This window comes from Trichechus manatus, unplaced genomic scaffold, assembly GCF_000243295.1.
Source record: "Trichechus manatus latirostris isolate Lorelei unplaced genomic scaffold, TriManLat1.0 scaffold00044, whole genome shotgun sequence".
Taxonomy (NCBI): domain Eukaryota; kingdom Metazoa; phylum Chordata; class Mammalia; order Sirenia; family Trichechidae; genus Trichechus; species Trichechus manatus.
In genome coordinates this window covers 4,342,520-4,356,692 of record NW_004443980.1, presented here as the reverse complement: position 1 = coordinate 4,356,692, position 14,173 = coordinate 4,342,520, and the positions used below count along the sequence as shown (strand labels likewise).

Below are 14,173 nucleotides of genomic sequence, written 5' to 3'. Positions count from 1 at the left end.
TTTTTTAAAAATTATATAAACACAACGATGAACTACGCTTTAATTCCACATATGGCCAGTTTAAAAAGGACATGGAAAGTGAGTTGTGCAGAGAGTGAGCAGACAGATAGGCAGAAATGTGCCACGTGTCCCTAGGGGCTGGGGGCAGGATGAGCCTGTAGGCAGTGGGTTTCCTTCTCAAGTCTGAAGTACCTAGGCAAGCAGGAGGAAGAAGTAGAAAAAGAGGTTATGGGGCAGAAAATATCAAAAAAGAGACAGAATGAGAGGGGGAAAGAAAGAAAAAGACAGGTGTATCTGAAGGGAAGGAGTTGAAGTCTGGGCTTTTTGGGCCCTCGCTCAGCCTTTGCATGTTGTTTCCAGCCAACATACCTGACTGCAGGTCTCCAGAGCAGTCCTGACTTGCTCCTCCTCACCCCAGCTGCCAAAAATCTTCTCCCATCCAACCTGCCCAGATTCCAAGAGCCCTGACTTTATCTTGGACTTAATCACTATAATCATAGTAATCAGTTCTGCCTCCACTTGCTCAGTGATAAAACTAAAAGCAACTTTACCCCAGAAATCTGCATATCTCCCTGTCTCTGAGAATTAATGGAGGCCCATGCACTTATCTGATACTACCCAAAGTCTTTAACTATGATGAAGGAAACAAAACAAATCCAGGACTTCTATCATCTAGCCCAACAAAGCCCAAACTTACCTTATGTACAGATTTTTCACAGAAAAAGCACTACTCTAAGTTAGATAAGTCATAGATAATGAAATGTCTACACATATTCAGCACTAATATTTCTAGGTTTTCGTTTTATTTAGGTAAACTAGCTGCATGTAATTTTTTTTTAAATGAGATAAACATTCAATATTAATAACAGTTAACAAACTTTCTAAACTCTTGGTAAAGAGTTTTAATTAAAACAACTGGCTGAGTGAAATAAATCACAAAAGGACAATTATTTTTATGATTCCATCTATAAAAAAAAATCTAGAAGAGGCAAATGTATACAGAATAAAGTTTATTAGTGGTTACCAGGAGCGAGGGGGAAAGGGGAACGCATTGTTTGTGGGGACACTGAGCTTCTGTTAAGGGTGATGGAAAAATCTGGAAACATATAATGGTGATGGTTGTACAGTGTGTGATGAACAAATTAACATCACTGAATTGTACATGTGAAGAATACTGAAATGGCAAATACTATGTTATATAAGTCTGTCAGTTTGTGGTACTGTTGTGGCGTGCGTGTTACTGTGGTAGTGGAAGCTCTGCCACCAGTATTTCAAATACCAGCAGGGTCACCCATGGTGGACAGCTAGTTGGAAAATATTGCTTTGGTGATAGAAATGATGCCAGAGATCGCATGACAGAATTTTTCAAGACCAACGACTTCTTCATGGCAAATACCTTTTTTCAATAATGTAAACAGTGACTACACACATGGACCTCACCGGATGGAAAACACAGGAATCAAATCGACTAAATCTGTGGAAAGAGATGATGCAAAAGCTCAGTATCATCTGTCAGAACAAGGGCAGGGGCCAACTGCAGAACAGACCATCAACTGCTCATATGAAAGTTTAAATCGAAGCTGAAGAAAATTATAACAAGTCCATGAAAACCAAACTATGACCTTGAGTATACCCCACCTGAATTTGGAGACCATCTCAAGAACAGATTTGACCATACAAGTTGTGGGAAGACATCAAGGACATCATACATGGAGAAAACAAAAGATCATTGAAAAGACAGGAAAGAAAGAAAAGACCAAAATGGATGTCAGAAGAAACCCTGAAACTTGCTCTTGAACGTAGTTAAAGCAAATGGATGAAATGATGATGTGAAAGAGCTGAATAGAAAATTTCAAAGCGCAGCTCGATAAGACAAAATAAATTATTATAATGAAATGTGCAAGGACCTGGAGTTAGAAAACCAAAAGGGAAGAACACCCTCAGCATTTCTCAAGCTGAAAGAACTGAAAAAAAAATTCAAGCCTTGAGTTGCAGTTTTAAAGGATTCTATGGGCAAAATACTGAACCATGCAGGAAGCATCAAAAGCAGATGGAAGTCTGGGGTCTTAAAAACTTACGAATGGCCATCTAAGATACATCAATTGGTCCCAATCCACCTGGAGCAAAGGAGAATGAAGAACACCAAAGACACAAGGAAAATATCAGCCCAAAGGACTAAAGGACCACATGAACCAGAGACTCCACCTGCCTGAGACCAGAAGATCTAGATGGTGCCCAGCTACCACCAATGACTGCCCTGACAGGGAACACAACAGAGAGTCCAAGACAGAGCAGGAGAAAAATGCAGAACAGAGCTCAAATTCACGTAAAAAGACTAGACTTAATGGTCTGACAGAGACTGGAGGAACCCCCAAAACCATGGCCTCTGGATGTACTGTTAACCCAGAACTGAAACCATTCCCGAAGCCCACTCTTCAGACAAATATTGGACAGGAGTATAAAACAAAAAATAATATGTGTGAGGAATGTGCTTCTTGGTTCAATCAGATACATGAGCTCAAATGCGCAGCTCCTGTCCAAAAGCAGGATGAGATGGCAGGAAGGGACAGGAACTGACTGAATGGACACAGGGAACCTGGGGTGGAAAGGTGGAGTGTGCTGTCACATTGTGGGGATTGCAACTAATGTCACCAAACAATATGTGTATAAATTTTTGTATGAGAAGTTAACTTGAGCTATAAACTTACACCTAAAACACACACACATACACACAAAGCGGATAGAAGGAATAGAGAGTCGCTATACCAAAAAGAATTGGTCGACGTTCAATCATTTCAGGAGGTAGTATATGATCAAGAACCGATGGTATCGAAGGAAGAAGTCCAAGCTGCACTGAAGGCACTGGTGAAAAACAAGTCTCCAGGAAATGACAGAATATCAATTGAGATGTTTCAACAAACAGATGCAGTGCCAGAGGTGCTCACTCATCTATACCAAGAAATTTGGAAGACAGCTACCTGGCCAACCCACTGGAAGAGATCCATATTTGTGCCCATTCCAAAGAAAGGTTGATCCAACAGAATGCAGAAATTATTAAACAATACCATTAATATCACACGGAAGTAAAATTTTGCTGACGATCATTCAAAAGTGGTTGCAGCAGTACCTCGACAGGGAACTGCCAAGAAAGAATTCAAGCCGGATTCAGAAGAGAATGTGGAACAAGGGATACCACTGCTGATGTCAGATGGATGTTGGCTTAAAGCAGAGCATACCAGAAAGACGTTTTATCTGTGTTTTATTGCCTATGCAAAGGTATTTGACTGTGTGGATAATAACAAATTATGGATAACATTGCGAAGAATGGGAATTCCAGAACACTTAATTGTGCTCTTGCAAAACCTGTACATAGACCAAGAGGCAGTTGTTCCAACAGAACAAAGGGATACTACATGGTTTAAAATCAAGACAGTTTTGTGCATCAGGGTTGTATCCTTTTGCCATGCTTATTCAATCTGTATGCAGAGCAAATAATTCAAGAAGTTGGACTATATGAAGAAGAATGTGGCATCAGGATTGGAAGAAGACTCATTAACAACCTGCGATATGCAGATGACACAACCTTGCTTGCTGATAGCAAAGAGGACTTGAAGTACTTACTGATGAAGATCAAAGACTACAGCGTTCAGTATGGATTACACCTCAACATAAAGAAAACAAAAATCCTCAAAACTGGACCAATGAGCAACATCATGATAAATGGAGAAACGATTGATGTTGTCAAGGATTTAATTTTACTTGGATTCATAATCAATGCCCATGGAAGCAGCAGTCAGGAAATCAAACGACCTATTGCATTGGGCAAATCCGCTGCAAAAGACCCCTTTAAAATGTTAAAAAGCAAAGATGTTACTTTGAGGACTAAGGTGCACCTGGCTCAAGCCATGATATTTTCAATTGCCTCATATGCATGGGAAAGTTGGACAATAAATAAGGAAGACCGAAGAAGAATTGACACCTTTGAAGTATGGTGTTGGCGAAGAATACTGACTATACCATGAACTGCCAGAAGAACAAACAAGTCTGTCTTGTAAGAAATACAGCCAGAGTGCTCCTCTCACATACTTTGGACATGTTATCAGGAGGGACGAGTCTCTGGAGAAAGACATCATGCTTGGTAAAGTAGAGGTTCAGCAAAAAAGAGGAAGACTCTCAGTGAGATAGATGGACACAGCGGCTACAACAATGAGCTCAAACATAGCAGTGCTTGTGAGGATGGTGCAGGACTACGCAGTGTTTTGTTCTGTTGTACACAGGATCGCTATGAGTTGGAACGGACTCGATGGCACCTAACAACAACATGTTATATATGTATTTTCCAGTATAAGAAGAAAAAAGAACTGGCTTTGGAGACATACCTGGGTTTGAATGCCAGCTCTTAGCAATTGAGAGACATGGGGCAAAGTACTTAATCTCTGTGAACCTCAGCTTCCTCACTTATATAAAATGGGATGAATAATCTAGTACCAACCACAGAGGGTTATTTTAAAAATTAAATGAGTTCAGCGATTAGAACTGTACCTGGCATGCTGTAAGTGGTCAATAAATATTATCTATTATTGTTACTGTTATTAGTAGTAACTGCTCTTGCTCCCTAGCTGCACAAAACTTAGGGATACTATACCCCCCCCTTTTAAGAGTAAAGTGATTTTTAAAGTTTTGTTAACTGATTTTTTTCATAATATGAACAGCAATAATAAAAAATAAAAGCCAACTATAGACAGTCACAGATATTAACACTGGAAAGCGGAAGTGTCACACTGTTACAGACAGCTCACCTCAAAGTCTATCAGCTGCAGGTCGGCTACAAGAGTCACCAGCAGCCCACTGTGATAGAGCTCCTGGGCGAGCTGAGCCACGGCTTCTGTTGGGGGCTCCTTGTCATTTGTACCACACAGAACTTCCTTCATTGCCTGTAGTGATTTTGACACTTCTTCTGAGGCCTAATGACAAAAAGTATGCTAATAGTTAAAAAGAATAACAATTTTCAGACAATAATAAACAGAGAAATAAACAAAAAACCCACTACTTGGGTCCTATTTGCTTAAAATCAAATAACATTGTACAGTTACAAACAAACAGAAAGCATTTAGTAGGCACTGCTTTTTTATTCTGAAAAAGTTATACTAAAATTCATTTATGTAAAAAAGATCTTTAATATTTCTACTTAGTCAACATACTTGAAACACTCTTCCTTTAAAGTGTACTCAGAATTGTCTAAGTTAGCTAGTAATTAAATACAAATTTAATTCATAAAAATCACAATGACTCTGCTTTGAAGACTTAGCAGTAATTATTAACCTTTATTGAAAACATTGCGTTTTTCAACAAATCTGCTTTCTGATTTCTTAACAGACAAGATATAAAATAAGTTCAGATGCATATATTTTCTTTGTCAATCCCCTTATCTTTCATATGTAATCATTACCTTCTTCACTATCTATGAAATTTTATAACACACACAAACACACACACACACACACACACACACACAGCATGAAAGAACCTTGAGAACATTATGCTAAGTAAAAGAAATCAGACACAAGGGGCACACATTGTATGAGTCAATTTATATGAAATGTCCAGAATAGGCAAATCCATAGAGGCAGAAAGCAGATTAGTGGTTGCCAGGGGTGAGGGAATGGAGGAATGTGGAGTGGCTGCTTAATGTGTACGGGTTTTCTTCCGGTGTGACGAAAACGTTCTGGAATTAGTGGTGACGGTTGTACAACAATGTGAATGTACTAAAAGTCAATGAATTGTACATTTGAAAATGGTTAAAATGGTGAATTTCACCTCAATTAAAAAAAAAATTTTTTAAATCAACTCATTACATTTTAAAGAATGGATAGAGGTAGGTAAAGAGAGGCAGACCAATTTAGTTAACAATTTGATTTGCTAAACATTTTAATAAGAATGTAGTATGATTACTTTCAAGTATAATACTATAATCATTATGAATGAAAAAGGAAATAAGTAGAATTAGGCAAATTAAATAAAAATAATACATAGCAGCATGATTATTACTTTTTTAAAAGTAATATCCAGATACATTTTAAGGTCTGACTGAAGAAGTCCTCAATTTATTAAAGGTTGGAATTCTTGAAGCTTTTCAAGTTGTGAGACACACCCATAGAAGAACACTTTAAATATATATGAAGACTTAAGAATAATTATAAAACAAACACCTGTGTGACCATCACCCAGGTCAAGAGACACAACGTTTTCAGCACCATAGAAGGTGCCTGAATGCCTTTCTTCAGCCTTGAAGAAAATACTTCTTTGAACTCTTATGACAATCAATTCTTTAGGTTTCTTCACCATTTTATTATCATGTATGCAATTCAAAACAGTATAGTTTAGTTCTGCTGATTTTGAACTTCATGGAATAGTACATGTACCCTTTTGTGATTTGCTTCTTTTACCTGACATTGTATTTGTGAAATTCATCCAGGCCACTGCATTATAGGCAGTAATTATTTAATTTTCGTGGCTGTATAGTATTGTACTGCTGGCTGTACCACAACCTCTTTACCAGTTTTATATTATCGGTTCAATATGAAGATGTGCACTTGCTAAAACCCTGCAGTTCCACACCTAGGTATAAATTCTAGAGATATTCTGGCACTTGTTGTATACAGAAGAATGTTTATAGCATTGATATTCATAATAACCCCTCAATGGAAACAACCCAGATGTCCATCAACAGTAGAACTAGTATTCTGAGGAGGAGCCAAGGTGGCAGACTACTCAGATGCACCATACCATCCCTCTATAGCAAAGACCCAAGAAACCAAGTGAAACAGATGTAGATAGCAACCCTGGAAGCCTGAACATCAAAAAGGAAGTATAAAGAATTGAATCAAACACCGACTGGAAGAAAAAATTGAACAACGCAGTGCTAGAGGAGAGAAACAGAGTGGAGGGGCTCTACCAGTGTCCAGCTCTACATGGCCATCTTGAGACAAAGCCAGCAGTGACCCCAGATGAGGAGCACAGGAAGGCAACTTCATGGCATGCCCATAAGAGACAGAGAAACTATACAAACAGACCCAGAGAGAAGCAAGCTGAGTGGATCATGATACAAATCCAAGGAAAGAACACACAGAAAGGAGGGCAAGAATTCCAGGGATGCTGCTCTCCATAGAACAGGGAGGGAGCCAGGATCCAGAGTTAGGTATACTCACAAGCGGCTGTCCCTCACATCTGGGGTGGGTGACGCACATCAGGTGGTGGAATAGCAGAGCATCGGCAAGAGGTCCATCTCCTGAGAGAACTCTGAGCAGCCTCCCCCTCCTTGTACTTGATCAGGGGCAGGCCCCGACTGCTGGCTGCAGTAGATGGGAAGTGCCTGGGCATCCACATCTGCTTGCCAAAGGGGTGCAGTCCCCCTCCCACCACCCTCTTGATTGGAAGTAGCAAAGGGTCCCATACCGCAGCCACACCTTCTGACTGGAGACCATAATACAAGCCCTCCCCCAACCCAGCCCCATCCACCACCACCCCACCCACCTGAAGAGTGGCAGTAAGCATGCGACCGTGTGCGCGCCCACCTGCACCCATTCCCCCCTGCCGAACTGGGGAGTGGTGACCACCGTGTGACTGCATACTTGCCCACCTGCCACCCACTCCCCTCCCCCAAACTGGCAAGCGGCGGCGACAATACAATTGAGAGCATGCCCACCCGCCCCCACCTGCGCCCGCCCTCAACCTGGTGGGTGGCGGTGACTGCATTACCGAGAGCCCGCACACGCACCCACCTGTAACTCATACCCCTCCACTCGGTGAGCGGAGACAAACTGCGCAACCCTGAATGCACCCACTCACCTTCTAACCCCTAGACCCAGCAAACAGCAGCAAGCAAGTGCCCGCATGTGCACATGCCTGCCATTCACACTCCTGCCACCTGGTGAGCGGCGGCGATGGAGCAAACGTGTGCACGTACCAGCCACGCACTCTCCCCCTCCACCTGGCGAGCAGTGATGACCATGCCCCCTGCTCACCCACCACCCCCACACCTCCCCCACCATTCATTTGGCAAGTACCACTGCCTGCTCCTGCGCCACTGGTTCAATGACAGATGATGGCCAATGCCTGCCCACCTGCCCTCAGCTGCCCCACACAACCAACAAACAGAGACCCATGCTCACAATAACAGTCACTGCCCACGCACCTGGAAACAGGGAGCGAGTGTCACAGTGCTGCCAGACTACTGACCAGAGTAGCATGCCCAACACCCCCCACCCCCGGAAAGATCAAAACAAAACAAGAAATCAGGACTAAACACACAAACATACAATAAATAAATAAACACAATAACACCTTAATGCTATGGAGACAATAGACAACATCAACTCACATAAAGAAGTAGGACAAGATGGCTCAAGCAAGTGACCAAAATAAAGGTTCAGAAAACCTTCCTGAGGAAGAAATGGTACTAGAACTACCTGATAAGGAATTAAAAAGACTTAGCTACAGGATCCTCCAAGAGATCAAGGAAAACATAGATAAAATCAAGGAAAACACAGACAAAACTCTAGAAGAATTTGGGAAAAAGATACAAGAACAAAATAGTAAGATAAACAGACATTTCGAAACCATACAAAAACAGCAACTAGAAGTTCAGAAAATTAACAACAAAATCTCAGAAATAGATAACTCAATGAAAGGACATAGGAGTAGAACTGAATCAACTGAAGACAGAATTAGCAAAATACAGGACAAATCTCTTGATACTAATTTGTTTGAGGAACATTCAGAAAAAAGAACGAAGAAAAATGAAGAAAGCCTAATAGTTACGTGGGACACTATCAAGAGGAATAATTTACAGATGATAAGAATTCCAGAATGGAGGAGAAAAAAAAAAGAAAAAGCACAGAGAAAATTTTTAAAGATTTTCTGGCAGAAAACTTCTCTAACATCATGATAGATGAGAAGATATCTACTTAAGAAACTCAATGAACCCCATACAGGATAGACCCTCAAAAAAGTCACAAAGACATAACATAATCAAACTTTCCAAAACCAAAGACAAAGAAAGAATACTGAAAGCAGTCAAGAAAAATGAATGGTCACGTACAAAGGAGAACCAATAAGACTAAACTCTGACTTCTAGATAGAAACCATGCTGGCAAGAAGGCAATGGGATGACATATATAAAACCTTGAAAGAAAAAAATTGCCAGTCAAGAATTATACATCCATATGTAACAATAAAGAACAGTGATGAATCTGCAAACCATCTCACAACATGGATGAATCTGGAAAGCATTAAGCTCAGTGAAATTAGTCAGTTGCAAAAGTACAAATATTGTATGAGACCACTATTATAAGAACTCAAGAAAATGTTTAAACACAGAAGAAAACATCCTTTGATGGTTACGAAGGTGGGGAGGGAGGGCGAGGTGAATTCACTAACTAGATACCAAAAACCAAACCCACTGCTGTCGAGTCAATTTCCAACTCATACAAGAATTATCTTAGGTGAAGGGAAGGACAACACACAATATGGGGGAAGTCAGCACAACCACACTAAACCAAAAGCTAAGAAGTTCCCTGAACACAACCAAACACTTTGAGGGACAGAGTAGCAGGGGTGGGGGTCTGGGGACCATGGTTTCAGGGGACATCTAGGTCAACTGGCATATCAAAGTTTATTAACAAAATGTTCTGCATCCCACTTTGGTGAGTGGCGTCTCAGGTCTTAAAAGCTAATCAGCGGCCATCTAAGATGCATCAATTGGTCCCAACCCACCTGGAACAAAGGAAAATGAAGAACACCAAAGACACAAGGAAAGTATTAGCCCAAGAGACAAAAGAGCCACATAAACCAGAGACTCCATCAGCCTGAGACCGGAACTAGATGGTGCCTGGCTACCACCAACGACTGCCCTGACAGGGAACACAACAGGGAGTCCCTGACAGAGCAGGAGAAAAGTGTGGTGCAGAACTCAAAATCATGGAAAAAGACCAGACTTAATGGTCTGACTGAGACTAGAGAAACCCCAAAAGACATGGCCCCTGGACTCTCTGTTAACCCAGCACTAAAAACATTTCCAAAGCCAACTCTTCAGACAAAGATTAAACTGGACTATAAAACATAAAATAATACTTATGAAGAGTGTGCTTCTTAGTTCCAGTAGATACACGGGACTAAATGGGCAGCTCCTGTCTAAATGGGCAGCTCCTGTCTGGAGGAGAGATGAGAAGCCAGAAAGGGACAGGAACTGGTTGAATGGACACAGGGAACCTGGAGTGGAAAGGGGGAGTGTGCTGTCACATTACAGGGATTACAATTAGGGTCACATAACAATATATGCATAAATTTTTGCATGAGAGATTAACTTGAGCTGTAAATGTTCACCTAAAGCATAATTTAAAAAAAAAAATTATATATCCAGCAAAATTGTCTCGCAAATACAATGGTGAAATTAGGACATTTCCAGATAAACAGAAATTAAGGGTATTTGTGAAAACCAGACCAACATTACAAGAAATATTAAAGGGAGTCCTTCAGACAGAGAAGCAATAATATCAAGCAACAACTTGAGATCAAGACACATTACAACATTGCCCAGATACAAATCAAGACAAAAAATTCTCAAAAATAAAATAAAGCTACAAAAATGAAAACAAGGAACCAGAGATGTTAACTGGAAATGATGACAACTTCAAAATAAAAAGGGGGAATAAATGGTGTAGCTATAGAATTTCCATATGGAGAGGAAGCAAAGGCACTATCAAGATATAACAGACTGTTTTAGGAAGATAAAGGTAAATTTCAGGGTAACCACAAAGAAAATTAATAAACCTGATCACCAAAACAAACAAACAAACAAACAAACAAACACCATAAAGACTCATCAAACACAAAGGTAACAACAAAGAAGGAAACGAAAAGAAAATCCGTAACACAAAAACTCAGTACAGAAAAGTAAACGGAACAAAGAAACTGTCAACACAACACACACATGCACAAAAAAACACAACAAAATGAAAGCAGTAAAAACACAGCTATCAATAATCACACCGAGTGTAAATGGGTTAAATGCACCAGTCAAGAGACAGACAGTAACAGAATGGATAAAAAAACATTACCCATCAAATGTCGCCTATAAGAGAAACACCTTAGACACAAAGATAAAAATAAGCTAAAAATCAAAAGATGGAAAAAATATATCAAGCAAACAGTAACCTACAAAGAGAAGTACACGTATATTTGTGCATGTATATTCATATACGTAATAGAGCGCACAGGGGCACAGTCTTGGAAACAACCTAGATGTAACAAAACACCTCGCAGGACTGAGTTACTTTAAGGCTTTAAGGCTAAGGACCATGGTCCCGGAGGACAACTAGGTCAACTGGCATAACATAGTTCATAAAGAAAATGTTCTACATACTACTTTGGTGAGTAAGGGTCCAGGGTCTTAAAAACTTGTGAGCAGCCATCTAAGATACAACTATTGATTGGTCTCTTTCCATCCAGAACAAAGAGATTGAAGAAAGCCAAAGACTCAAGGAAACAATTAGTCCACAGGAACCATAGTCTCCACCAGCCTGAGACCAGGAGAACTGGATGGTGCCCAGCTATCACTACCAACTGCTCTGACCAGGATCACAATAGAAGGTCCCTGTTAGAGTGAGGGAAAAAAAAAAAAAGTACAACAAAATTCAAATTCATAAAAAAGACCAGATTTACTGGTCTGAGAGAGACTGGAGGAAACCCTGAGACTATAGCCCTTGGACACTCTTCTAACTTGGAACTGACGCCATAGCTGGAGGTCATCTTTCAGTCAAATAAAAGACAGGCCTATGAACAACAACACACGTGAGGAGAGTGGTCTCATCTACATGAGACCAAAAGGACAACATATGCCCAAACGCAAAGATGAGAAAGCAGGAATGGGCAGGAACACTGGACGAATGGAAATGCAGAACTCAGATAACGGGGACAGTGCTGACACATTGTGGAGAGTGCAATCTATGTCATGGAACTATCTGTGTATAAACTATTGAATGGGAAACTAATTCGCTCTGTAAATCTTCACCTAAAGCACACACACACACAATAGGTATACATACAGAAAGCAACATTCTTTGGTGGTTACCAGGGATGCAAGGCAGAAGAAGAGGGAATCACTTTCTAGACAGCAGACACCTGTTAGTTTTGGTGATGGGAAAGGCAATACTGAATAAGTGTGAAGTCAGCACAACTTGACCAAGGTAAATGATGACACTAAGAAGTACACGAGAATAACTGACGATTTTGTAAATGCTATAATATATATAATTTTGCAACAACAGTAATAACAACTAAAAAATATACATGTGGTTACACAGACAGATATGCATGCACATATATGTACAGGAAGGCACATACAAATATACGAACGTGCATGTATAGGTGTATCTGTAGACATGTATGTACATGTTTATACGTGCTGCATATATATTCATATATAAAATAAAGTACGTGGGGGCACAGTTATGGGTACTTTCTAGACATAACCAAATACCTTGCAGGATTGGTTTACTGAATTTGAGGGTTTAGGACCACAGTCTCATGGGGCAACTCAGTCAATTGGCACAATACAGTTTATAATGTTCTATATCCAGGTTTGGTGAGTAATGTCTGGGGTCTTAAAAGCTTGTGAGTGGCCATCTAAGATACAACTATTGGTCTCTAATCATCCAGAGCAAAACAGAAAGGAAACCAAAGGCTCAAAGAAGAAACTAGTCTACAGGACTAACAGTCTACATGAGTAACAGCCTCACTTACCTTGAGACCAGAAGAACTAGATGGTGCCTGGCTACACTACTGACCATTCTGACCAGGGACACAATAGATGATCCCGAGACAATGGGAAAAAAACGTGAAACAAAACTCAAATTCCTATAAAAAGGCCAGACTTACTGGATTGAAAGAGACTAGAGGGACCCCCAAGACTATCACCCTGGGATATCCTTTAAACTTGGAACTCAAACCACTCCCAGAGTCATCTTTCAGCTAAATGCTAGATTGGCTCATAAAATAAGTACTATCTTAGATAGGAACCTTAGCGGACAGTGAGTTTATGTTTATGAGGAACAACTCTGAAAAGGAGGGTGAGAATGGTCGCACAACTCGAAGAACAAATCAATGTCACTAAATTGTACATGTAGAAACTGTTGAATTAGTGTATGTTTTGCTGTGTATATTCCCAATGACAACCAAATAAATAAAATTTAGAAAAAAAAAATCACCTGTGAGCATTGTGCTCCTCTAAATAACCATTTAAATAAAACCAAACCATAAACATTTACCCTAGACCAAAGATGAGAAGGTAAGGGGAGACAGGGAAGTTAGATTAATGGAAACAGAACAACCAGAATGGAAATAATAAGAATGCTGATACATTGTGAAAAATGTAACCAATGTCACTGAACAATATGTATAGAAATTGTTAAATGGGAACCTAATTTGCTGTGTAAACTTTTGCCAAAAACACAGTAAGATATTAAAAAATAAATAAATAAATAGCTGGTTTCCAAAGTGGGTACACTGACTGATACTGCTACCACCAATGTATGAAAGTTCTCATTGATCTCCATTCTCATCAACACTATTATTGTCAGACTTTTAAATTTTTGTGAATATGGTGAGTGTGTAATATTAATTTATTGTGGTTTTAATTGGCCTTTCTATGATTGCTACTGAGAATGAGTCTTTTTATGTTTTCTGCTTTTCTCTCTATTTTGCCATTTATCTTTACTCTTTTACGAAGCTTGTTCTTTTTTTTTTCCTACTTGGGTCAATACTTGGCTCAATATTACAAAGTATACCTGAATTTCTGAATTTAAAACACAATCTACATCCCTTACAGAATCGAAGATTGTACCATGCACTGGCATAGGAAGATAACTATGAACACAAGGGATTTATTTTACACACATCTCGAATCTTGCCATACACTAGTCACTTTAGAGAGAAATCAATTACGTAGGATTCAGCATGCCTTCCAAAGAGTAACTAAAATTCTAGAAGGTCCTCGCTATGAGGTAGCCCCTGTCACTAGTACTTTAAAACAATTTTAAAATGAGGTTGCAGTATAGTAGAAATTGTTAGCAATCTTTAGAGGAAAAAGGTTTTACCTTTCATGCAAGTATAACAT

At 39.8% G+C, this 14,173-nt stretch overlaps 1 protein-coding gene across 1 annotated transcript in view; it reads right to left on the bottom strand.

The window, feature by feature from the left end:
* The window catches only part of CAB39L (calcium binding protein 39 like), a 109,558-nt gene that overhangs the window by 83,174 nt on the left and 12,211 nt on the right, over window positions 1-14,173 (bottom strand). The window contains exon 3 of the mRNA XM_023731550.1: window positions 4,800-4,964. Within this exon, the coding sequence (XP_023587318.1) occupies window positions 4,800-4,964 (165 nt within the window). The remainder of the gene's footprint in view (window positions 1-4,799; window positions 4,965-14,173) is intronic.